Below are 27664 nucleotides of genomic sequence, written 5' to 3'. Positions count from 1 at the left end.
ACTCCACCAGCCAATCACAGACCCTGTCCTCAGATGCCATTCTCCACCGGTCTCACAGCTTGCCACCCTCCAGTAAGGTCTCCATGGCAACTGCATCCGAGAGTCAAGCAACATCCTCGAGCCATCCCTTGAGCCTTGAAGGTATGAGTAGTTTGAGGGGATGCAGATGGGGAGTAGCATCTGAGAGATTTTCAAAACTTTAATGGTGTGGCAGTTGGAATTCTCTCTATTATTATTCCAACTTGCAATGCAAAATATTAACTCTGCTCTAGTTAAAGTCCCCAATTCCTACAACTGTTTTGCGATATAATGCCCGGCTGGAATTTGTTCAATGAAGAGTTAATCTACAATGTTTTGGTCTCTTCTGAAAAGCTCATTAAAATAGAATTTGATGTGCACCTTCCTCTACTTTAGGTTGAATTAGATTTCGTCACAAATAAGATGCAGTGGGTTTAATCAGGCATATATCTCCCATTTATCGCACAAATATCCGAAGCTATCAAAGACAGAGGTGTTTAACATGTAAAAACTGACTGCCAATGCTAAAACATTCAATTTTCACCCTATGACGATGCTTCCATAAACTACTCTTTGACAGAAGCTATGCCTGCGATCAGCACATCGGGTCAGCCGGCCGTGAAGCACCACCGATCAAAGAGTGGCTCCAAGCAGAAAGCGCCGAAGCCCGCCACGGTCGTGCAGAGGACTGAAGGTCCAGCTTTAAGCACCAGCACGTCCGTCACTGGCACCGGCTGTAGCGGTGTTGTTCCGGCCGTGATTGGGGCTAGTGGGAAGAGGGCCTCTCAAACCTCTCAGCGACCAGAACCTGGTAGGAATCACCTATTCCCTGACTTATCTCTAGCGTTGGAAGATCATGATTTATGCTTTCCTCATCTCATGAATTCAAAGAATTTGAAGTAGGGCAGGTGTCGAAAAAGATACAAGTAACTTGTGTTATAAGCACAGTGAGGAGAGTCAGATAGGAGGAATATACATCCTTGTGGGTTAAATATTTCCACTGTCAAAATCATAATATTAAAGCAAAAAATAGGAGGGAATTAGAATTTGAATGATGAAAAGGACACGAAAATTGCAGCAGAGCTGCGTAAGATTCTGTGTTTCTCCATGAAAAGCAATGGCTACCAAGAAATTTAGATTTTGAATACAATAAAAGCCAGAATTTTTGTGCAAGTAGTTTTTCATGCTCTGCTGGGTAAAATGACATTTGCTTTTTTTTTTTTATTTGGCAGATGGTCACGACAATTGACCAAGCATTTCAAACAGCTCATTGCTGCCGCACTGTTACGGGGCTTTGGCAGCATATGTGATGGTAAAAGGGAACTGGTCTGCTGCACTATGACAGCAAATTCACTCGTGCTATTATACAGAACTAGCGAACATGAAGAAAACTACATTTAACATAGCAGTAATGCCCCTTCTATATGCCTACTTTGAAGTCAAAGATAAAAAATAAAAACTTCAACAGCCCCCCCCCCAAAAAAAAAAACAAAAACAAAACAAAACAAAAACAAAAACAAAAACAAAAACAACGCACACTTTCATTTTCACATTAGTTTTGTGTCGGCAAAATTCACGAAAATATTCACTCTGCAAAAATTTCCATTTTTACAGTATCCATGAAAGGGAGGAAGTATGTGCTTGCCTATTGCACCGGAACAGCTTGGCTGTACATTTGCCTGGTGCAGTTTGCTATTTGTGTGTAGTAAATACTACTTTGGCTCATGTACAAGTGCCATGTTTTTAGCAGTCTAGCAGACACTGTTGACAGGAAATGAAATTTGAGAAGCACTAAACTTGCAGGCAGTGTTGTGAAAAACAGTACTATGGATCAAAAGTGCATTTGTTGAGTACAAGGCTAAAAGTATAGTGGGGTTGTGGCTTTTTATTGCTTTTGATAGGATCGTGTGATACTCCATGGATAACAAGTTGATTTAGTGAAAACTTGCTTTTGATGAATAGCTGCCATTGGTAAGCTGTGAAAGTTCAATATGTTGTGTATTGTTTGTATTTCCCACTCTAATCTCATATAGAAAATATTGTGTAATACTAGTAATTAGCGGAACAAATTCTTATAAGAGTATGAAGAATGAACTGTGTGGTATGCTGAATTTTGTTACTGTTTGTTATAATGCCAAGTTTATTTTTTAAAAGTCAAGTCCAGTTTGAATGAGATCCTTAAAAGAAAGTTAAAATAAAACAAAGTTAGTGAACAAGTGAAGATCAGAGATATAAACATGAAGAAGAAAAATTGGAAGGAAACAAAGGATTCTGAAATATTAAAGGATGGTATAGTTTTGGTTGAGATGGGACTTCAAGTTTTCAACTGTTCTTTGTGAGGCTGTAAGGAACCTCTTACGAAATATGAAAGAGCATATAAATTCAAAGTTTATTTGATGAAAATTGGTTTTGAAATTGCCAAGATATCCAAAAATTGCCAAGATATCCTAATAAAAGGTGGGACCACCTTTTATTAGGATGGCTTTGTTTTGAAATTTTCATTGGAAATCTCGGCCATTTGAAAACCAATTTTCCTCAAATCGTGAATTCCTGTGAGAAAGGTATGCTCTTTAGCATTTCATTAAGTGGTTTCTGAGTATCTCACAAAAAGTTAAAAGCTGAATCCTCATTTCAACCAATTCTATACAATCCCTTTAAAACTGACCGTCTCCATTGTCAGGGATGAAGCTAATCACACAAACGGTGGCCAGCAGTGGCGGCCGGATGCCTTCAAAAGCATACCAGGTTTCCTCCACCACAACATCATCCCCGACCGTCAGAACCACCACCATAGCTCTCCCCGCGTCGAAGACCTCGGTGTCAGCGGGTAAGGGCATGAAGATGCACTGAATCATGGTGACTGCATGGTTGCAAGGCCTTGTGTAGTGTTGTGTGAGTGGAGTGACACCCACTGTATAATCTGGATGGAGTTTATTGCCAGGTTCGGTATGAGCCCAAGGGCATTGTAGTACACAAGTGCGTTGCAGGGTGTGGTGCATTAGATCATGTAGTGTAGTGTAGTGTAGTGTAGTGTAGTGTAGTGTAGTGTAGTGTAGTATAGTGTAGTGTAGTGTAGTGTAGTGTAGTGTAGTGTAGTGTAGTGTAGTTTAGTGTAGTGTAGTTTAGTGTAGTGTAGTGTAGTGTGGTATAGTGTAGTGTAGTGTAGTGTATTGTGGTGTGGTATGGTGTGGTGTAATGTAGTGTAGCATAGTGTAATGTAGTGTAGTGTAATGTAGTATGGTGTAGTACAATATGATATAGTGTGGTGTGGTATAGTGCAGTGTAGTGTAGTGTAGTGTAGTGTAGTGTAGTGTAGTATAATATGATGCAGTTCATGGCACAGTGTAAGACTTGGTTCTGTGTAGTTTGCAGTGTACAGTAGTGTAATGACTAGTGCAGTATATTGCGAGGTGCAATATAATGCTCAAGGTATTGCAATACATTGCACAGTGATGTGCAAAGTGCCAGGAAATGTGGTATAGTGTAGTGTAGGGTAAGTATCATAGCTTATCATGCAGTATCTTGTGTAGCAATGTGTAACTTTTCAAGTGGTGTCTTACGAAAATATCTCCTGTTTGTGAGAGGTGTGTTATCCACACATGCGTATACAGCTATTGATGTTGCCATTTTTGTCACAGGGTCGTCATCTCCGATAATGGGGGTGAGGAACCTGGTCTCCACAACAGGTCCAAGGATAGTGACAGTGCCCAGTCCTATCACCGGCCGGTCCCCACCAACCATGAGCAACGTCATTACCTTATCTCCCATGGCGCTGCAGAAATCCGGAGCCAAGTCCACCACAACTACAGGTACCCTGGTTTTCCCAGAGACTCTAACCTCGAGCATCTCTTAAACTGAAGATTCTCTTGCCTATTCCCTCTAGTAAAGTTGAGACGCTGATTGTGTGGACATGCACAAATATCATGTGCACACAGCACACTTCACAATCCAGAATATGAGGTCCCTTGCTGCTTGGGCCCAGCTGTAGAGTCATAGATGCTCTCTGGTGATATCTTTGCTTTATTCTCTAACATATATGACTTAACAAAACGATTTTTTGATCCACTGATCCACTGATAAAGAGCATGAATGTTTTTATTTTGTGTGATTTTTTAAAATAAATATTTTGAGGAGGTATTTGGGCTGGAGAAAGCTAAATTATATTAAAGTGGAAGAAAATATGTCATAAACTGAAAACATACAGCTGGAGCAGAAAAAATTCAAACTCAGGCAGGAGAGTGGAAGATTTGGGGGAAAATGGCCTTGAAATGGGAGCTCTCCTGCCAAAAGAGCAAGAGTTGGAGTCTCTGTTTACCATCAAACAGCCAAAGGATTCTTACATTCACAGTATTTGATAAATCTTCACATTTGTTGCTCATTTACAACAATTTAAATCCATCACAACAAGCCTGCCATAATTTTCTTTTCACTTGTAATATTAAGTGTGTAACACTGTGTTGCCTTAATAAGTTTGTGTTTCCATTTTCAAAGTCACTGAATGGCGATGGCAGTGTGCCTAAAGGTGAAACTTACATTCTCAATCCAGTACAAAAGAAAAATCAACTGACCTCACATCATTTATATTCTTCACAAAGTAAAGCATGCCGTCTGCAATCGGTTTAGTGAGTGCAGGATGTGGTGAAGGGAGTGTGTATAGCACTAAGATGTTCCTGATTCCTGCTCACATTAGCACCAAAGATGGTAGCAAACAAGCTTTCATGCAATCCTCACTGTTATGTCAATATCTTTGTTAAAAGTATTGAATTTCAAGAGAGATGACAGTTCAATAAAAACAAAGCAAAACAAGCTAAAACTGGACAAATGTCACATCTGTTTATTGTTTGCAGTTGTCGTCACCAAGCCTGGGACGGTGCCGGGGAAGACGAACGTGATCGTCGTCCAGAAATCGCAGGTCAAATCCAAGACCATCAGCTCATCCAGGTCAACAGCTCCCGGAATCATGGTGAGATACAGTAAAACCAGAAATTTTTGTGTGCATTTTGATATACCGAATTTTGCAAGAGCAGAGATTCGCAGCATCAAAATGTAAGCAAAAGTCCTTGTCTACACTCTGTGCATTGAATACCAGTGACAATACGTGAAACTTTTATGCTGTGAAAAAAGGCTGTTGGCTTCAGTTCAAGAAAATTTCATGTCGTGAATATTTCATGCTTTACAGTAAGATGTACTGGGCTTTCTCTGTCAGGAAAAGAAAGAAGCAAACCAAAGATATGTTTTGAAGTCAATGTTGACAAGTGTTTTAAGAAAGATGTGACCTTGGCTATTATAGCAAAATCTTTGTTAGGGTTAAAACCCCTGTCTAGTGGCCACCTCTCTATAACAGACGCTTTTTTGTCTCCCTTGGGTAGCCACTATAGCCAGCTTTGACCGTTATCATGATTTATAAAATGGGTTCAAGAATGTAGCCAATAGGAAGCGCTGAAATGAGACACACCTCCTTCCTTTACTTCAGTACAATTGCACTGCCTGTAATCCTATGGTAGATTGCCGATCGTCTGTGCGCGCGGCGGCTCCTTTGATGAATTGCATGCATACGCGCTGTCAATCCTGTAAACAACTTCTAGTTCGGGCTGCCGGCCTGTCTCCCCTTGTGCATAACATGTGTGGCGTACGTACGTATACTCTATTATATTTTGGATCAAAAATTTGTCTTCCATTGATTGGTTAAAAGTGCTTCACGTGATTATAGGTATTTTGAACTATTTTAGAGTGTTGGTGTGTTTGACACGCCATGAAGTACTATTTGCAAAATGACGTCACTTTTATGACGACATTTTGCAAATAGTATATACTATTTGCAAAATGATGTCACAATCACCCTTCTTTACAATCAAGTGTACGTGGTCCGTCCACGTCCGGTCCCGAATTCTAGAGTTCAGGTTTGCAGCGGCCATACGAGCGCTTGGATACATGCGACGGGCAACTCTGGCGGTGCCACGGCTGCTACGTTTTTCAATTTCCGGTCTCTCGCACTGTTGCGTATTGCAGGCGCTGCGCTGCCGCCGCAGTGCGGCTAAGCCTATACATAACTGCGACCAGCCCCAACACGCAGTGTTGCAGTGTAACTGTGTACACGGAGCGTCTCGGGGTTAGGCTAAGCCCATAATGATTTTACTTTTTATTCAAATTTTTGATCCAAAATATAAAACAAATATACTTTGCCTAGTTTCGAGTTTCTTGTTAAAACTATGGGCCTCTGTAACTCCAAACTAGTACTATTCACTTCGGGGCTGCGCCCCTCAGTGAATAGTACTAGTTTGGAGTCACCTCTGCCCATAGTTTTAACAAGAAACTCTCAAGGCCAAGTATATTTGTATACTATGTACTATACTATACGTACACTTCGTACAGTACAGTAGACCAAGCGTTATGGGACCGGACGCGTACATGGAGTCACTTTGAAGAGCAAATCCAATGATTTAGCAGGTTAATTCTCACGCCGTTTTCAGAGTATGTTGTCTAGTAGGCCTATATGAGGAGTCTATATCAAGTCTTTAAGGTAAAGTGTGCATATTCTATGTAAAATAAGTAAGTTTTCATGCGGGAATTTAAGTGTCCGGAAACCCAACCCCCCATTATACTTATACTGTATGTGCGGGACTTCCGCGATTGCGACGTGCGTAAATGTTTGGGACGAACATCTTCGGACGTCTTGACCCACAAAGGTACGTGAAAAACGCTGAAAAATGATGTTAGTTTTCGAATTTTCGACCCATTTTATAAAACAAATGATGCACAGGATTATTTCGTGGCGTTAGTGGAGGTGTAGCTCACTCTCGGGTATTTACAATGTAGTGCAACATGCACGAGGCTTCGCCTCGTGCATGTTTCACAATTGTAAATACCCTCGAGTGCACCACGCCTACACTAACACACTCTATCCTGTGCATCATTTGTATATTGTTTAAAACATATTAATCATATGCCTAGACATATCAGTAGCATAACTTGCTGATCTTTGGTCACAAGAATGATGCAGTGGTAAACAAAAATCCTCTTTGTCTCCATTCCAGACAATCACAACTTCCATCTTGACCCGCCCCAAGATCGCCATGACGATGACCAGCGGTAACCCAGGCGTGGTGCCACTACCGTCCACGTCCCTCGGTAGTCCCTCGCCGTCCATACGCTTCCCGTCCCCCTCTGTCTCCGCCCAGAAGACAGTGCGAGGCCCCTCCCCCGTGGGTGCTGGAACTCCAGTGGGTGGGACCTTGAGTCGTGGGCGGAGCCCCACCAGTCCACTGAGTGTCGGACAAGTGATCGGATCCAAAGGGCAGGTGAGGCATTGTAGATTATATAAACATAGTAATGCTTCATATTTTACTGTATGCAAACACAAAATTATGGCTTAGACTGCTTGAGCTGAATTTCAGAGAATTTATGACTATCTATAAATTCATACCTTATTCTTTTCATTCAGTTCTTTACAGGGATCGTACAGTTTTGGTTGAGACCTAATTTCAGGTTTCTAACATTTTTTTTGTGAGATAATGAGGACCTCTTATGAAATATGAAAGAGCAAGTAATTCCATGAGGAATTCAACGTTTATTTGATGAAAATTGGCTTTGAAATGGCTGAGATATCCAAAACAGAGCGATCCTAATAAGTGTGGGACCCACACTTTATTACGATCGCTTTGTTTTACTTTGTTTTTGGATGCTTCAGTCATTCCAAACCCGATTTTCATCAAATAAACTTTGAATTCCTTGTAAAATGGTGTGTGCTGTACTATTCCATCAGTGTTTTCTTGGTATCTCGCAAAAAGTTAAAAGCCCAATTTTCTCATCTCCACCAATACTACAGTATCCCTTTAAGCTAATTTTTTTTTTTCACATAGAATACAGATCTGCAAAAAATGAGAAAATATGGTTTTGAAATGAAAAATGTTTCTTTACAAATTTGATTTGATATGATAGATAGCTGCAAAATTCCCATTTTCTGAACAAAATATCTTTATTTCTATTTGGCTTCATATGTTGTGTATAATTGGTGTTTGCTTGGTGTTTGGTGTTGTGTTTTGTCTCCAGAGTTTGACATTCTATATAATCGTTCTCATTGAAAATCATGCAGGGAGAAACTTTTAGAGCTGACAGGAACTTAGAGCTTCTGACAATTATGAATTACCCAGGAAATAAGTATACCACAGCTTTCCAGTATAGGTTGGAATGAGAATTTGCATAATTGGAAAAGTACCCGACGAGGCATTCGATAATACTATTAAGGACAACGCCATAATGACTGCTCACACACTACATGTCTGATTAGGGACATGTGTAATACGACATTTGCAATCACGGTATTAAAGTTGCTGTAATTGCAGTCAATACAGCACAAACTTGAATGCTCATAGGTAAATCATGTCTGCAGACCTGCCATCATAGTAACTTGTGAATATTTCGTTGTACTGTTGTTCCTGACCTTATATCGCAATGTGCTCCTGGCGTATCCGGGCAATTACCCCCAGAGGGCAATTACCCCCCGGCTAAATACGGGTTAGTGGCAAGGTTAGAGTAAAGATTAAGTTTAGGGTTGGGAGTATTGGTTAGGGTAAGGATTAGGTTCAGGATTATGATTATGATTAGGGCCAGGGGAAGGGTCTGGGGTAATTGCCCAGGGGGTAATTGCCCTAGACCCACTACTGGACATTAGTGAAGACCTTGAAGTAAAGACCAATGCTGTAACCAATGTACTACGACTCCTCTTCCCTTTGCAGGTGATGATGCGACCCAAGTCGCCCATCGCCCAGACCATTGCCACCCTGTCAGCCCCCCGCAGCCCTCTCCCCATGAATCCGGAGATGCAGGCAAAGATCAAAGGTCACAGGCGGTCATCCTCCAAATCGCCACCGGGTCAGAGTTCGCAGAAGCTCGTGGAGAGCCTTGCTGGTGGAGTGGTGCGAAGTGCGATCGGTGGACCAGGTGTGTCACATTGAACATCCTGCCATGAGGCATCTCCATGAATATAGTAGCATTAATTGCTATTTTTCCCCAAGTCCTCCTCAGTTCCCCTGTAGTTTCTCCCATAGTTTCATCCATTTGTACCAAGTTTCGTCCACCAAGCACATGTGTCAAAATACACAGATTACAGCACAACAAATAGCTCAATTGGTTTATATCTTGGGTGAATGAGATAACTAATTCCTCATAACTAATAAGATTATCTATCAATGCCTTTAATTAATCCATTCTAGAGTTGTGATGATAAGTCTTGAATTGCTCTTTAAATGATGTAGATTGATTAAACACTAGAAGGAAGACAGACTTGTTATTGACTGCTGAGTATAAATTGTGACCCTGCACCTCAAAACAAACAAAAAGTCGCCAGACATGAATTTTTAGTTAAGACCATATTCTGAAAGAGCAGACTTTAAGCTTTAAAATGATGTATAATTCAAATCAAATGGACTCTCCTAACCTATCTAAATATTGGAAAGAAAGCACAAACTCAGGAAATGTGTGAACTGAGAAAAGAGGCTCTGAAGTACAGTGTCTATTCAAGCGCTTAATCTTTACCAGACCGTGTTGGCTGTGCGATGAATGGGACAAAAAATAGGAAGTAAGCCACTAGAGTAACAACAATGAAGGGATTATCAGATTAAACTGAAATTAAGCATACTTCATAAACACATTCTGTCCATGATTAATGCCAACTTTCAAAGCAGTAGCACTATCCTTTCAAAAGTTATTAGAGTTGAAAGTGAAGAGTGTGGACAAGGTTTTTCAGAAATGAAAAAGGGATTCTGAAGACACACCTAATCACACTATTCTACCAAAAATGTTCGAGATAAACTGCTAAAAAATACACTTTTCTGCCCGTTTTATGATACCAAATTTTAGCATAATGTAAAAGAAGACCCGCTCTTTCAGAAAATATGAAAAAGTCAAGTTCTGCTAGGTTGACCCATTTCACTTATTTTCAGTCCTCACGCAAAATCAGTGTGTGCGACTTTATGTTCGTTTTGAGGTGCACTGTCACAATTGATGATTTCACTTCCGTGATCTGCAGAAGCTGCCAAGATGGCTGGCCGGGAGTCGTCGCTCATCTTTCAGACTGGAAGCAAGCCTAACACGGAGTGGATTGAGTATGATGGGTCGCCTCCAGCCAGCCAATCAGCATCGTCCGCCATCAAGGCTCTGCTGGAGTTCAAAAGTCAACCACCTCCTGCTCCAGCGTCAGGTGACTCCATGTTTATCTGTTTTTGTTTTTTGTTTTTTTCTGAATTTGTAAAGAATCATTTCGGCCTTAATTTGTTCTGCGTTTTAATGTGTATTTGCCATTTCATGTTTAGCCCGTTGAGAACCGGCTGATATTGCTACTACACACATTTTCCATAGACACCTGCCCGAGTATGCTTGAACTTGTCTTAGCGGGTTAAGGTAACCTTAATATGTGAAATAAAATCAAACAGCAATCAGAATTAAAGTTATGACAAATTTAAGGTTTCAAATGTTTTCACAAAACAGTGATCAAATCTGGGACCACTGATGTAAATCACATATGATAATGGTGTCCCAAACTCATAACTGCTCACATGATTTGATTTTAAGTTATGAATTATTATGAGGTATTCATGCGTGAAATGAATGCACACCCTTGCTTGAAAGAAGATGTATCGGTCAAATCTGGAATCAGTAATGATAAGATAGGGCTTGAAATGATCCATAGAAAAATTCATGTACTGTTTTGGAAATTCTGTTGCAGTCAAACAAGTTTCAATCCCTGGAGTCATACCGGGCATGATGCCCTCAGCTGCCCGGCACCTCTCAACTGTTGCCACGACAACCACAACCAGCACTGCAGCAGGAGGACAGCCAAAGGAACCAACCAAGAACCCTTCCATAGTCACCGTGGAGGTGCAGGGGGGATCGGCGGAGCGCCTGGAATTCTCCACCGAGCAGCTCTCCAGCGTCGTGGACCAGTTCGAGCAGTTCTTGGAGAGCGAGGAAAAGGAGGAGAAGAAGGAGGGAAAGGATTCAGACAGTGAGCTGAGACGGAGGCTGATGGCCCCAAGCCTTGCCTCAACATCCAAAGAGAAGGCTGTGACGGTATCAAAGGTCAGCCCTCCTCCATTCAAGCTGGAGGGAGCCAAAGAGGTTAAGGGGGGCGTGCCTGACCCCAAGGAGGAGCACACCGGGGTGGATCCATTTGAGTTTGTGGAGGAGGGAGTGTCAACAAAGGAGCCCACGCCTGTAAGGAAAGCCACCCACAAGCAGGAACCACATAGGTCGGCTGCAACTGAGGCCAAAGAACCATCAGAACGGGTCTCAACAGAGGGTGCTAAAGCTGAGGTGCAACAGGTAAGACCCCTTCATAACATTCTATTTGTATTCTATAGAGTACGGTGTACTTGGCAGCTATTTTTACCAGTGTGATGGAATATGCAAATGGACACCATACCCCCAGCTCTCAAAGCTACCCCCCCCCCCCCCCACCACAAGTTTCCAATGTTCTCAGGTAGGAGTCTGCAAGAATGCATGGAAGGTGAACTTGCAATACTCAGGTGAGCGCGAGACCCCCGGGTCTCTTGTTTCGGATCCAGAGTTGGTCAGTTGTGTCACAGAAAGTCGTATAGTGTGCGGTGGCCTTAGATAAGAGAAACAGTGTTGTGTCCATGGCATGGTCAATCAAATGCTGCACATCTGCCATATATTTAGCAAGTCTAAATTTTCACGAATCAGGACTTTTGGAAGATTTCATGAGTAGTTTAATTTGTGATGAGGGAGTACAGTACAAGGAATGTATGCATGCATGTCACATTTATGTCGGGATCAGAGTCAATATTTTTCACAGTTTTTGGAATTTGCAAATAGCATCCGACTTGCAAAATTTGTGAAAATAAGAACCTCGCGAAATATCCGGCATATAAAGTAGTTTGCGTATAAATGAATGTTTATTATTCATATGCATGAACCTTGTTTTGCCTCTCAGTTTAGATCTTTTATTTTTGTATACAACTTAGATATGTTACACCCTTGTAAAGGGAAAACCTGTTGCCAAAAAAAAGATGTCTTGAACAGGCTTTGTGCGTGACTTTCTTGACACAGGCACCAGCTGTATCTCTCGTAACCCAGGGTCCCAGGGCGGGGCCCCTGGCCAGCGTCGTCATGGAGTCCTCATCCAGCTTTGACATCACCCAGATGAATTTGGAGGACCTGTCCTGTCAGAGGATGCAGGAGGAGGAGGAGGAGGAGGAGGAGGAGGAAGGGGAAGCGGAGGAGGAAGGGGAGGAGAAGAGGGAAGATGACCCCAGCAGCTCCGGCGAGATGCTGTCCTTCCAGGGTGAGTCCGTTCAGTGGATGAATGAATTGAGCGGATGAACTCCATGACAAAACTTGCAGTGATGGATCCAGGAAGGAGTGCACCGGGCGCTCACCCCCCCCCCCCCCCCCCCCCTTGCCTTTATTTTTGCTTGAAACAAAAGATTAAAAAGAAAAAAATGGGGAGGGGTGCGTGCGCCCCCTTTAAGTTTGTAAAGGCGCCCCGTCTTAATAGAATTCCTGGATCCTCCCCTGACTTGTGTGTGTATGTGTGTGTCTGTCTGTCTGTAAGCAGGGTTTGACATAGATGGGGGCCCACTGGCCCGGGGCCACTAAAAATTGATGTGGGGCCACCAACTGTCAAAAAGCGTATGTTTTGGTGGCCCAATTTGGCAACCCAAGATTCAAAATAGATTGCCATATTCCTTTTATTTAGCACCACTGTACTACTTTTTTTTTTCCATGAGCTACCAACATTTCAAATTCAGTGATTTTAGTGCCCTGAACGGGCCATCAGAGAAAAAAGTTAGTGTCGAGCCCTGCTGACAGTGTCATTAAATGGTGATCTCTCCGGATATGATAGGCCCACTCTCGTTCCGAAATTTGGCATCAATGCAAGTCACAGTGTTTAGGCTTTCTATTCACACTGCCGCAAAAAAAAAAGAAAAGAAAAGAAAGAAAAGAAACAGTTATTAGATTATATTCAAAAGTTTGGTCACCCTGATGCATGCATGTAGTTGGCAGAGCAATCTGTTGCACAAAGCTACCAAGTAACAATAGCCTTGATGGCTAGCTGTTTGTTTTGTGTGTCGCCATGGGGAGGAATGCAAACATGGAGTGAAGATCACATGATATGAACCGCAATATTTCCCTTGTACGTTTTCTCTTTGCATGCTGTCACTGCAAACTTCACAGGAAGTTTTAACAACATAATAAATTGCTCCGGTCTGTGATTTTTCTGGTGTTCTATTGGATGGCTTCTGGCAAAGTTGCCCTGCAACTTCCCACAAAATGTCAGTATTTATCTTCCGTTGTCAATTGTAGCAGTTTGAACGGCCCTCCTTTCTAATTGACTGTAGATGTGTCCGCAAAATTGACGTCCTTGGTTTCTTAATTGGTTGCGCTATTTCTCGGATTCCACAAAAATCATTTTGCGGTGGGTCGTGGGATATAAAAGTGGAATATAGATATCGGTCTTTGGTAGGAGTGCATAAATTTGGGGGTATGATATTTAATTTCCCACAGCTTTTTCAGGCACTCTTTCAGTAGCAGACACACTACAAGATGGACAGGCCCATAAGCAAAGAGCCTCTACGACTGGACAATACTGTATGCGGCATATATTTAGCGAGTCTAAATTTTCATGAATTTTATTTATTCTCCACTCATGGGATGGATTGCCCTGGTCAGCTAAAATCATGAATTGGTACTTCCCGATAATTTCGGGAGTAGTCAAATTCGTGATCATGAAGTACAGTAATGAATGTAAAACAGTTTCAGTTTCAGTTTAGTTTATTTCCACAAGTTCAGGTAAAAACATATAAATGTACAATCAATCAGTTCTAACACATACATCATGAACAAACCAAAAATTATTTTGGATAAGTACATAATCACAGTTAAAAGTTAAAAAGTGTGTGTTCAAGATTGACATAACAATTAAAATAAATGGTGGAGGAAATCAGCAGTAGGCCATTGGCCTTTCGAGGCTGATCCCATGAGCAAATATACAATACTAAAACTGTATGTCGTTATACACTGTTTCATAAATCATGAGTTGCATAAAAAAGAACCGGATTTGAAATAAATAGGGACAAGAAAAGAACATCCAAAAGGAAGGAACCAAGACATACCAAAAACAACCATAAAAGGGTGGGACAAAGGGATGGGCAAGAATTATATATGCAATTCAAAAAAAAAATATATACAATTTGGGCATAAAATATTCTATAAAAATCTATAAAGACAAACAAAATTACATAGCATCACAATACTGAGTATCATTGAATATAGTGTGCAGCTGTATAATCGTGAATCTTAACCTGATTATTCAGTGTGTACATATGTCAAGCAATATCGTGAGCCGCGCCCCGCCATTGAGGGCGCACCACTTCCAGCATGATCAGAGCCCTCCATTACGATACTGAGTACAGTGTAAAAGAATAATTGTACAGTTTGTAATACATATTGTACAATGAATGTAGAAGGCTCCGATCATGATCACCACAGGCACACGCACGATTTCCAACCTGTATCACTCTGCATTCCCCACCCAAGGCGTATGTATGCGTGCACATCACATTCATGTCAGAATGAAAGTCAATATTTTTGCACTCATCTAAATTCGCATATAGCACCTGACTTGCGAAATTCATCAAAATATTACCTTGCAAAATATTTGGTGTATACAGTAATTCTTGTAGGCAAGGAAGGTATACATGAATATACGGTTGTACATCTTTGCAACATTTTGGACAATATTTGCAAGTAAAAGGCATACTCCTGAGCCCCGGGGACCAAGGCAAAATGATCGACTGAGTATTGAGATGTATTCTTTTGAGTTTGGTGTTACTGTATACACTGTTATTTTCGCGCACAGATATTTTCGCAAATGAGGAGGTCATAGACATTTTCGCAAGATGTTGTTTTCGCGAATTGACGCCGACGCTAACGCAATTGTGCTATTACCCTAGGGCATGGAGACATTTCGCGTGTTGTTAAATTTGTGATCCAACTGAGATTCGTGAAATTCGCGAAAATAAAACGCTCGCGAAAATAACAGCTTATACAGTACTCTTTCCTGGCTTGAATGCATTGCATTAAATATATTCAACCACATGTATGTAACAGCACCAGCCTTATCGTGATTTCTCGTGTGGGGGCGTTGTGGCATAGTGGATAAGAATCCCAACCCCCTATCGAAGGACCCAAGTTCGATTCCTGCCCAGTACTTGTCTTTGGACGAGATGTTTTTAGCCACAATGTCCCTCTCAACCCAGATGTTGAATTATTATAGATGGGTACCTGGCAACGCTAGGGTATTAATAATGGCAGGGCCCTCTGGTAGAGCAGTGGCAACACTGAAGAGGCTATTAGAAGACAACCTTCTTCTTCTTCTTATCATTATTATTATTATTATTATTATTATTATTACTATTATTATCATTATCAATTTTATTATTATTATTATTATAATTATTATTTTTGTTATTATTATTTTTGTTATTATTATTATTATTATTATTATGTGTATGTGTGTGTCATTTTTTAGTCCAGTAAAGCCATTCTGTAAGATCTGTGATGGGTTTTTATTTTGAAATGAAAAAATATTATTTAATGGGTCATTTAGACACCCACTGAAATGCTGGAGGGCAAAGATAGACATCAAAGACCTCTGCATGATTGTGTGTGTCTGTCTGTGCAGTGTGTGTGTGTGTGTGTCTGTCTGTGCATTGTGCATCGTGTGTTTCGGTCTTACGTTGTGGTTGGCTGCATACGTTTGTGTTGATGCCGAGCTATAGTTGTGAAGTGCTAGCCAAGGCAAAAAGGTTGAAGTGAGCCAGACAAAGGGATGATGTATTATACAGAGAGGGGTTTTCCCCCAATTGTCCCAACTGCCTTGGTAAGTGGCCACCCTTTTTCTCCACCCATGCAAGTGTATCTTGACTGTTTTTCGTTTTATTGGGTTTTTTTTTATCTATCCATCTCTACTGCCAACCTTGAGCCCTTGGCACATATTCACATCCTCAGTATGTTGCTCCCCTTGACTTCCGCTGAAAATCATGGAAAAGGCAATGTACGAAGAAGAAAAAAAAAAAGAGGATCAGAGAATTTCCTTAAAATATTGCATCTATCACTTTTCAGCAAAACTCCCCAAGGCCAGTAACTCAAGATGCCATCAACACTTTACACAGGCATATCGATAGTAGTAAATGACAGAATATCAAACCACATACTGATTTTCAGTGAAATGAGAGATTATTACTGTGAGAAGTGTGACGCTTTTTAAAAATTTATTTCCTATGTCAAATCAGGGAGGTGACTCACCTCCCTGGTCAAATACATAATAACCTACACTTACGTGCGCTAAAGTAAGTCAGTGCTGTACACATCAGTCTGTCCACTATTTTCCACAAATTCTGTGGTTTGGGTACTGGTTCTTTTTGACCAGCTGTGAGGACAAGAGTGGGTGATAATAGCGGGGGTTACTGATTCAGATGGAGGATTCGGATAAGTTTGCAAGCACTAACCCTTATCGGTCGTAAAGTAGCCTATGCTGTAAAAGTGAATTTTTTTGTGTGACTAATTTTTCGTGCTCGGCTGCGCTGGCTAAGAAGAGTTTTACATTTTTTTAACTCCGCGCAATCGAGACATCAATAACTAGAACATATTGCAAGCAAAAAAAATTTTTGCGTGCTTCTATTTTCATGCTAGTTTCTTAGTGTGTGAAATGTGTGAAAATTTCAACACCGCAAAAATTTCCACTTTTACAGTAATCAAGGCGGAGTATGCAGCTAATCTGCTTTACTGTCACGCTAAACGTCTGATGTGGCGAGACTATTGTCTTTGCTAAGCGATACGTCTGATACGGCAAGACTACAAAGAGTGGAAGCATCCACCGCCTGTAACCACCCGTCTTGCTCTAGTCATTCATAGTCTCACAACATCAAATGTATTGCTTAGCAAAGGCAATAGTTTCGCCGCATCAGACATGAGTAACAGTAAAGACCGTAGCTACATACTCCGCCTAAATTATAGGCTAAATTTATGACCGATACGGGTTAGTGCCAGCAAGACAATAGTCTCGCAGCATCAGACATTTAGCGTAACAGCAAAGAAAATAGCTGCGTCCTCCACCTAGATTATAGGCTTGTTGTAAGTAGGAGTCTGCGCCAATAAGACTACATCCACCGCCAGCACTGTCCCATAGGCAGTGTACTGTCGCTGGTCCCTACAGGATCAAGAGCAGCTACAGTGGAGGGATAGATTATACTGTAACCCTAAATAAAGGAATTCTCCTATCATATCTATAGGACAGCTTCATTGAAATGTATACCTAGCATTGCAACATGTATGCAAGTCATGGCACCTTCAGTATGCAAAATATGACAATGATTTAGTGTTATATGAGTAACCACAGTTCTATATTTAGATGGATATGAAAACGATATCAAAGAATACTTTCATTTCTGACCATATAAAAGTCAGACTTAGAATTACGTATGATGCAAGCTACTGCATGACTTGCAAAAAAAAAAAAAAAAATAAAAGAGTTGTGATCCTTTAATGGTAACAGGAAGAGACCTGTAGAGAACATAGCGCAGTGAGAGGCGATTTATCAAGGACAAAAGATAACTGATATGGTGGAGGGGGGGGTGGGGGGGATGAACGGGGGAAAGAAACAAAACAAAACCAGAGCATGAAATGAAAGCAAAAGCACTTCTAGGAAACATATCAAGTATCTCGGCTGGAATCACTTCAGCTTTGCTACTTCCGCTGCTGGCTGATTGATATTTCTAGGGGACAGTGGCAAGGCCATGCTTAACCCTGTCGACAGTCACCGTGTATTGCAGTACTCACTTAAAATTGAGGAATATTTACAAACCTTCTCCTCTTGAACCTTATGTAATATGCTAAGTTAGTGCTATTAGTTTAAATCGGTGACTGTAGTTTCAAATTTGTTCATGGCAGTTCAGGGAATGGGCGTGGGGCAAATTTGGGCCCCACTTGCACATATTCACCTTCTCTTGTAAAGGCATCATAGGTAGACAGATTTTCACCAAATTTGGCAGGCATTATCACTCAGGTGACAGAATATTGTATAGCTGTAGAAATTGGCACCATGCCTCCACCCAACCTGGGGACCCCCAAGGGACCCCAGAACCCCCAAATTAGAGAATCTTCAGAGTCAGAATATTAGTAAATATTGTGTAGTAAATGTACTTTCAAGGCTAACTGTGGTAGATCAGCTGGGACTGAGACTAGATTAAGTGGCAGTTTTGACATTATGATTAAAAAAAAAAAAATGTTTGGTCAAATTTTCTTTTCTTGCATGTATACTTTGCCTGTATTTTTGCCAGTATGATAGAATGTACAAATTAGTGCCATTCCCCACCCCCCAAAGAAGCCCTCAAAACTGCTCATTCCCCAAGTTTCCTATGTTCTTAGGTAACACTCTGCAAAAATGCATGGGAGGTGAACTTGTGATACTCAGGTGAGCACATAAGCCCCCCAGGTCTCTTGAGGGTTTTTTTGCCCCGAATTTCTTGCTAATTTGTATTACGAGTAAATACATTCCCCCACTCCCCCCCCCCCCCCATTTCGAAGAATCAACGTGTCAGTGATAATGGACGAGCAAGAGGTACATTGTGGAGGTTCCATCTTATGTTTCATTTTATTTTGCTGGGCACTTGTGGGGGTAGAAATGACATTGTGGGAGTATTTGTGTACACATGGGAGACGACAGTGGGGTACTCCTACAATGCACCTATTGCTAGTTTGTGTGTGTTGTTACTAATACGACAATGGTAAAACTTGTAAACCATTGAACATAGTGATACAATATGCATGGCATGTTCTATTCTGCCGTTCCCAGAAGCAAGTAGCGGTGGCTCGGGCTCGGAGGGAGTGGTCGGTGCCGACGGAACCGTCAGGGTGAGTCGGCGCAAGAGGAAAGCACCGACACCGATTGACGAGGAAACCGGTCCATCCAGCATGCCTAGCTGGGCTCGTGCTGCTTGGAAGTAAGAACACCCCCTTTCCCTCATATCCACCTTTGTACAGAGACCTGTGGGGTGTTTCAACTAAGAATCTAAACCAATCTTAGCTTGTAAGATCAACTATGTATGCTGTATGTGTCTTCTATGGTATTCTAACTTCCTAATAAAATGAAACTTTTAGAGACTGATATATGCAACCATTAAAGGGATAGTATAGTATTGGTGGAGATGAGAATTGGGCTTTTAACTTTTTGCGAGATACCAAGAAAACACTTATGATATAGTACAGAGCATACCATTTTAAGAGGAATTCAAAGTTTATTTGATGAAAATCGGGTCAGGAATGACTGAAAGATCCAAAAACAAAGTAAAATAAAGCAATCGTAATAAAGTGTGGGTCCCACACTTTATTAGAATTGCTCTTTTTTGGATATCTCAGCTATTTCAAAACCAATTTTCATCAAATAAACATTGAATTCCTCATAGAATTACATGTTCTTTCATATTTCACAAGAAGTTTTTCATTATTTCACCAAAAATGTTAGAAAACCAAAACTAAGTCTCAACCAAGACTGTACAATCCCTTTAATGTACAAAATAGAATAAGTGACAAAGGAATTTGTTTGTAAATTGTGATAACAATTTGAAGTGGATTCTGGAAAAAAAAAAACCAAATAAAACTAAATAGGAAAATCAGAGGAATACCGTAATTTTAAGTTGATCTTAACTTTTAAGATCGACATAAATAGATTCTTTGTGAAATTCAAACACCCTCCTGTTGTGATGTTGTCAACATCAAAGGGTTGGCATAGTTTCAGTCGAGATACGTCTTCAGGTTTCCAACATTTTTTGATGATGATTCTTTTAGGTGATGAGAAATCTGTTATGAAATAGGAAAGAGCATATAATTTGAGAAAAATTCAAAGTTTATTTGATGAAAATCAATCTACCTTTTATTAATATTCCTTTGTTTTTGGATATCTCAGCCATTTCAAAACCAATTTTCATCAAATAAACTTTGAATTCCTCTTAGAATTGTATCAGAGATGCTAACCAATACAATTTTGTAGTATTTAGTACCATAAACAGAATGAAATACATTAATACAATATTGCCTTTTGAAAGTATGGCTTTTCATCTTTCAAATGAAAAAAAAAAATGAAGCCAATATAAACCGCAGGAAACTGCAGAAAACTGCATCATCATATGTAGGCCTTACTACTTAATTCATGCGACCCCTACAGGAACAGAGAACAACGAGCCTAAATGGGCTTGATGCGAATACTTAACAATTTTCTCTCATCAGTGTTGATAAAATAACAACATTTTACTTGCCCATTCTTACCAGGGAAACCGTTTTTTTTTTTTTTTTGGGGGGGGGGGAGGACATTTCACTGGCACAGAGGGCCAATGAGCTAGTGATGGTGTCAAGATTTTATGAAAATCTGATTTTCCTCTCCAAAATCGTATTTTTTAAGGATATTCTGTCTGTTTTTGTTGTTATTGTTGTTTTTCTTATCTATGCTTTATGCACTTTAACATTTCATGAAGTGCTTTCTAAGTATGTCACAAAGTTAAAAGCTGAATCCTAATCTCCTCAGCCAATACTTCATGTATACTATCCCTTTAATACCAGTAGCATGTTTACAGAACCATTGAATCAAAACAGGGTAAATGCATTTTAGATAGCTTTGAACTTTACTGACACATTGAATTATTTGTTATGTCTTTATGATGTTAGAATCAAATACTGAATAAACTGTTGGCTGGCACACTTGTAAGCACAATGTCTGTAATTACCCTGCCACTATTATCTTGCAGCATTAATTGTTGTTAGAGTGAGGTAAATCCAGCCATCCCTGTTCTTGGGGACAAATCGGGATCAAAACTGGATGATGAATGATAATGAAAGAGATGAGTTACAATGCAGAGCAAACATAAACCTTAAGAGGTGATGGTAGAATATGCTTCTTCATTTTCTCTGCCAGCTTGTTGCAGCGAGTGATGCGATTCCGGGGTGCAAACCGACCCAAGGGAGGGATCAATGCTGCCTCGTGGTTCACCAGACCAGGTAGGATGATACCACTGGATATTTTGTTTGGATGTGTTATTATTGTTGTTTGCTAGCCAGAAGAATGTACATTAAATGGTGTGAAATTTTGGTAAATCTAAGTTACTGTGTATATATCTGTTTGTGTTCATCAGTGGCGTATCCAGGTGAGGTCGAATTGGGTGCACCCCCTTTTTTTTTTTGGTCAAAACAAAAGAAATGTAAAGACCAAAATTTTGGGTGGGGTGCGTGCCCCCCCACCCCCCCCCCCCCCCCATTTGATTTTGTAAAGGTACCGCATCTCTACAGAATTCTTGGATCTGCCCCTGTTCATAGTAATGCCTTTCTTGTTTACTGAAAGCTCCTTACTTGTAATAAATTAATACCTGGACCAGCCCATTTGGCATAACAAAGTCACAATCCAGATATGTACAGGGAGTGTAGTGTATTATCCCTGCTGATTTTTCAAAGCAGGCGTATGGCATTTTTTAAGAATAGAAATTAGCAGATTATACAGGTTGCTAATTCATATGATTTCTTTTTCAGTTGAAGAGATAATTCAGAGTACCTGTCTGCTTACTGCCTACCTTTTAATGTTACGTAGATTTATGCTTACTAATCTTGTAAGTGATCATTGTTGCTTAACAGTATATCTTATGTACATATGGTTGAATATCTTAGATGAGTTGTTTCAAATCTGAATTGTTTCGAATTTATTCCACTTGCATTTATTGTTTAAATATTTTCCAAGCAACATCTGTGAAAACCTTTTGCCCAACCACTTGCAATCACAAATATAAAGATGAAGTCATGTAATTCATAAAAATACGTGGTCATCTGATTTGAATTGATTGCAAGTTATGGGAGAATTAGGCATCAAAAAGGGTATAATGCTACATGTATGCAAACAGAAATCAGAGAGGGAAAACCTGAAGTTGTATTGTCAAATTGAAACTTTTCTTCACCACACCACGGTACATTTACAATATAGCTTGGCAGTTGATAGGAAAAAGGAAACCACATTTTTACCCCTCCACCCGCAAGGAAGTGGCATCGATCGTGGTTTCAGGGCGTCTCTCGTTTTGCTCGTCGGTTTGGTTGTTAACGTCATTTCCTCGACATTGGTTGGAATTTAACTGATGTGTCACTTGAAGGTGCCAGTGGTGTCATGCAATAAAATGAAGTGTACAAGCATTACTGATGAGAACAATGACCCTAGATGGACAGGTGTTTTTCATATCAAGACTATATGGCACCACTTGACGGATATCATTGCAATTAGATATGAATTTCATTGACTTAAAGGGATGGTGTAGTTTTGGTTGCGATGGGGATTCAGGTTTTAACGTTTTACGATAAATACTTAAAAAAATATTTTATGAAAATATGAAAGAGCAGGCAATTTAAAGATAAATTTAAAGTATATTTGATGAAAATCAGTTTTGAAATGGCTGAGATAGCTAAAAACAAGACGTTGTAGAAAGGTGGGACCCACCTATCATTAGGACCACTTTGTTTTGCTTTTTTTTTGGATATATCAGCCATTTCAAAACCAATTTTCATCAAATAAACTTTTAATTCCTCTTAGAAATGTATGCTCTTTAACATTTCATAGAGTGGTTTCTAAATATCTCGCAAAAAGTTTTCAGTTGAATCCTCATCTCAACCAATACTATACCATCCCTTCCAACAAAAAAAAAATAAAATAAAAGATGACTAAGTTTGTTTATCTACTGACAAGTTGACGGCGGACCATGGCACAAACTGGTTGATTTTGTGGCAGCCAGGAAAATACATTTCAGAAGAAATTGGGCAACTCTTCGTCACAATAGTTGAATTTCCTGTGACCAGAAAAGTATGTTTTTAGTCATGTCAGAGGTTTGTGATACAGTGATTCTCTTATAAATCTTGGGGTCAAAGGCCAGATGAAAATGATAACAATTTACTGTTCAATACAGAAATTGCACTTTTTTCTCCATGCCTTGAAAATTACTCAATGCATAAACTTATGAAAGGGTCAAAGTCAAGTTAAAGTTCTTAAATCCCAAAATACATGCTCTCCTATTCATCCAATTAAACATAGACCACATGCAACACATTTGTGACAAACATGTCATTTTAAATATTTTGCCAATTTTGTGAAACTGTAATCACACATTGTCCTCATGAACTATAGACCTATTAGGAGAATCATGCATTATGGCGGAGGCATACCGGTCGCCATAGTGACATTTCTAGTCTTCAATCTAAATCAGAAGTGCCAAGGCACAGTATTGGAGTGTAGATGGTGTTTTTATGCAGTTCGTGTTGACCCATTTTTTTATTTATTTATTTTTTTGTTGTTGTGGTGTTTGGTCTTCTTAACTTTAACTCATGAGTGCAGTGTCAATAAAAGAACCCCCCCCCCAAAAAAAAAAAAAAAAACACACAAAAAGAAAACAAGCGAACAGGAAAGCCATAATTTTTCTGCCATTTGTAAGAGATTTAGTTTTGCACTTTGTTCTGTCTTTTTAAAAGAGGTTTTGTTTTGCACTTTGCACTGTATCTCTGATTCACACCCCCCCCCCCCCCAAAAAAAAAAAAAAAAAATGAGGGAAAGAAGAACTGTAATTCTTCACTGCCACTGGTAAGGGCATTTTGAACTGAACTTAACATTGATACCGTTATCGGAAAAAATGATAGGAATCAAAGAGTGTTCTCACTGAAGGGCTACTGCCCACTATCTAAGGCCACTGCCCGCCAACTAAGACGGCTGCCTGCTAACTAAGACCGCTGCCCACTAACTTGGACTACTTCCCATTTTCAAGGGCTGTTGTCTAGACGATTGAATGAAAATTGCTCTCTCTCTCTCTCTCTCTGTCAATGATTCTGTGGAAAGTTGACCCGCTGGAGGCTCCGGGCTACCACAAGCTCATCAAGAAACCCATGGACTTTGGTACCATCAAACGAAATCTGGAGGTGAGTTTAGCCGTCTTGTCCCTGCAGTACCCTTCTGAATATTGTACACTCTCTTTTTCTCAGGTTGCCTCTCTCTCTCTCTGTCTCTCCAGTCTCTCTTATTCTCTCCCTTTCTTTCTTTGTCTCATCAAGTTTAAACTCTAATCCTTTTCTCTATTTGTCCATCTGTCTGTATGATGTTTGTCTCCATAAACCCCAGTCACACAGCGTTTTACGGCTTAATCACGGCCAAAACCCGTCAAAAAGTGGTCTCCCGTGAAGCAGACGATGTTGTTCGCGTTGATGCCGAGTTTAAGAGGAGCTACGGTCGATTCATAGACGTGGCAGGACGCGGGGAAAAATCGGAACGGCGTCAGACGCGGTAAAAAGTTTTGAACTGCTCACAATTTTATTCCGCGGACAACCACGGCGGCACATGTAAAGACGTGCAACACACGTGAAACACATGTGATAATCTGTGTTCCGGCAGTGATTAAAACTTGGGGAGACGCGGTAAGACGCAAAAGCGGTCTGTCATGGACAGAGCACGGTCATCTGACACGTGTTAGGCTTTGGTATCACGGGAAATAGCGTGTGTTTAGTGGCTTATCACTGACAAATGGACTTTTCCGCGTACATACACATGACTGGACGTGGTTAGCCGTGCTTAGGCAGTGCTTCAGCAGTGGAACAGCCGCCAACGGCCATATCCCATACAAAGCACGGCCAAACCAAAATTGACCAAAAAATTACCACTAACGACCACGTCCACCAGATTTTCATAACTTTTTGTACGTGATTAAGACGTGGAGTGCTGTGTGACCGGGGCTGTAGTGATCAAATTCGCATTATTTGTCACAGGTCTGACGGTGTACATGTACAGTGCACTCATTTTAATTAACACGGTTTCAATGAAATTTTGGCTACGATGAAGTAAAATTTCAGGCTGCAACATTATCTACTCTATGTTTTTCGTCATTTATTTATATGCTTAAATGATGAAATTTTGATATAACCAAAAAAAAAACACAAAACAAAACAAAACCACGAGTCCCAAGGACTTTCTTATAACAGGAGCCAAAATTGATATCCTGTTTTTTGCATCAACTCTCTGGATATTATGCTCTCTCTATCTCCGTCCTTTTTTCATTCCCTCTCCTTCTTGTTTTATCTTTTTGTGTGTTTGACTTTGTATGTCTTTGGTTTTTCATTCATGATACTGTAAAAAGCTGTTATTTTCACTTAAATATATATATATATTTTTTTGCAAATGAGGAAGTCACTCATGTTTGTGTATAGACATCATGAATATGATTATATGCACCATAATTTATTCTGTTTTTCAATGAAACAGTGCTGAATGTACATGTTTGTTTGTTTGTTTGTTTTTAATGTACGACAAGGCCCCCTTTGAAGATCAGCAGTAACTATGGCTGAAAGGGTGATCCTTCCCATAGAAACAAACAAGCAAACAAATAGACTGACTGACCATTTCCCAGAGATGTTGCTTTCGCGATGTGACACCAGTGCACTTATGGCTGTCTGTTTACGCCGCCACTTCACTGTACCTGTCCTTAGTACGTGTTGTATACGACCGAGCGCATAAAGATGCTAGACTAGGGTGTCTACCCTTGCGGTCACAAGTAGACCAGGAAGAATACAAATGAGTCCCATAACATGCCTGTATCTGGCCAACCATGACCATGGTGTCACCCAAGCCCGGGAGGAGCAAAATGCCACAAAATATAAAGCACATTTATATTTTTCACTCCGCAAATCTAATGCAATCAAGATAAAGTGGTGATATTTTTCTATGTTGTTAAATTTGTGATCCAGCAGTGAATCGCAAAATTTGCGAAAAAAAACCTTTGCAATAGAAATCTGTCAGGAGATAACTGTTATTCTTTGAGTGATTCTGTATCATGTTTCTTGTCGCCCTCTCCCCCTCTTCCCCCCCCCCCCTTCCCCCTTCACATTCTCTCTCTCTCGCTTTCTGACAGGCGGGGACGTACCTGGACTTCGGCGAGTTCCACCAGGACATGATGCTGGTTAGGAGTAACTGCCTCCAGTACAACCCAGCGGGCCACGCTGCCAGACGGGACTGCGAGGAGGTGTTCCAGTTCTACTCCTCAGAGTACTCCAAGACACTGGACCGGTGGCAGAAGGTACACTGATGGCCCCCTTTCCTCCCCTGTTCCCCTCATCCCACCCCCACTCCCAAAATAGACAAAATGAATAGATATAAACTAATGACATATGTAAATAGATAGATAGATAACCAAATAAACCACACACACAAATGACCAAAGCAAAACAAAACAAACAACACATGATGCAAGATAACCAAATAAACCACACGCACAAATGACCAAAGCAAAACAAAACAAACAACACATGATGCAAGAACAAAGGCAGAACAAACACAATAAAACAAAATAAAATAAAGATACAAACAAAAGTAAATGATCATGTGATGCAATAATGCTATTAAACCTTTAGGTAATGACAGAAGACAGAAATGTTGACACAAGCTGCTGCAATTTGACCTTGAGAGAATTTTTTCCCCAGATCCTAGCTTGAAACCAGAACAAGATGATGTTGTAGCTGATTTTAGCTTGAATATCAAATGCTGGTAGCCATATGCATTGTTCTGATTGGCTGAGAGGAAGTTAGAGAAATGTGCCACAATAGCATTTTTGTGCTAAAACCCTTCAAAAAATTGGCTATGTTGTCCTGGCTACATTGTATTTTAACCTGTTGCTTGTAAGACATGACAATTCCCAATTGAGTGTACAGTGCACTCCCGTTACAACGAACACGGTTATAACGAAATTTCGTCATAACGAAGTAAATCTTCTGGTCCCAAAATTATCACCATTAAAGTGTATGGTGCAAAATTCGCTTATAACGAACACGGTTATAACGAAATTTCCGTTATAACGAAGTCTTTTCCGAGCGCCACAGACAAAGAAAAACAAAAGAAATGTGCTCTGTTATAACGAAATGCGAATTGCTTTCGAAAATACGTAGCGGAACAAGCGTGTTATAGCGTCTCTGCATGGGTGAACTTCACACCACTGTGTGTTCGCTCCTTGTGTCATGCACAGTTTCTGAAGGGAACTTGCGTTTATTATTGTAATACAGTTTATCCCATCACATTTCACATAGCTTTCCAGTGTATGATGAGTATTCAGTGAACAGAATATGATATAATACGTGGTTTCCTTGTTTTCGTTATAGCCATGTATATTGTATTTGTTCGGTTATAACGAAATTTCGTTATAACGAAAGAAAACTGCCGGTCCCGAGCATTTCGTTATAACGGGAGTGCACTGTATACATTATGGACCCTAGTCTCATGTGTAATGGATTGAGCGTGGACAGTATCAACAGAATGTCAGGATTAGAATGTAATTGTGCCACATATGTTTCGGTGACTTTTTTACCGCTAATTGCAGCAAATGCTTGTCGTGCCAAAGTCACCAAAGAGACTGAGAACAGAACCACCGCCGCAGCCCTAGACGCCATCAACGTTTGTTCGTGCACCCTTCTGTGGAGAGATGGTGGTGATGTCAGGGAAGAAGATCGCGATGAAGAGGAGGAGGAGGAGGAGAAATCGAGCCATGGATGATAATGATGATTATGCCAGTGGCATGATGGA

At 40.4% G+C, this 27664-nt stretch overlaps 1 protein-coding gene across 1 annotated transcript; it reads left to right on the top strand.

Annotated features, from left to right (window-relative positions):
• Positions 1-27664, top strand: LOC139737159 (uncharacterized). The gene is made up of 15 exons (XM_071647837.1): positions 1-141; positions 599-829; positions 2699-2851; positions 3657-3827; positions 4866-4981; positions 7053-7316; positions 8754-8940; positions 10049-10216; positions 10742-11337; positions 12085-12319; positions 18893-19040; positions 21005-21087; positions 23945-24024; positions 26004-26168; positions 27462-27664. Exons 1-15 carry the CDS (start codon positions 84-86, stop codon positions 27522-27524), a joined length of 2718 nt encoding a protein of 905 aa, XP_071503938.1. The 5' UTR covers positions 1-83; the 3' UTR covers positions 27525-27664.

The sequence above is a fragment of the Diadema antillarum genome, unplaced genomic scaffold (assembly GCF_040938485.1).
Source record: "Diadema antillarum isolate AM-2024a unplaced genomic scaffold, OU_Dant_1.0 seq00000684_RagTag, whole genome shotgun sequence".
Classification (NCBI taxonomy): domain Eukaryota; kingdom Metazoa; phylum Echinodermata; class Echinoidea; order Diadematoida; family Diadematidae; genus Diadema; species Diadema antillarum.
This window is presented reverse-complemented; position numbering and strand designations above follow the sequence as displayed.

Excerpts from the sequence above, each read along its gene's own strand:
- LOC139737159 (XM_071647837.1), top strand. The coding sequence starts at position 84 with ATGGCAACTGCATCCGAGAGTCAAGCAACATCCTCGAGCCATCCCTTG. Across the intron at positions 3,828-4,865 it reads CAAGTCCACCACAACTACAG|TTGTCGTCACCAAGCCTGGG; the intron begins GTACCCTGGTTT and ends TATTGTTTGCAG. Across the intron at positions 4,982-7,052 it reads CAACAGCTCCCGGAATCATG|ACAATCACAACTTCCATCTT; the intron begins GTGAGATACAGT and ends TCTCCATTCCAG.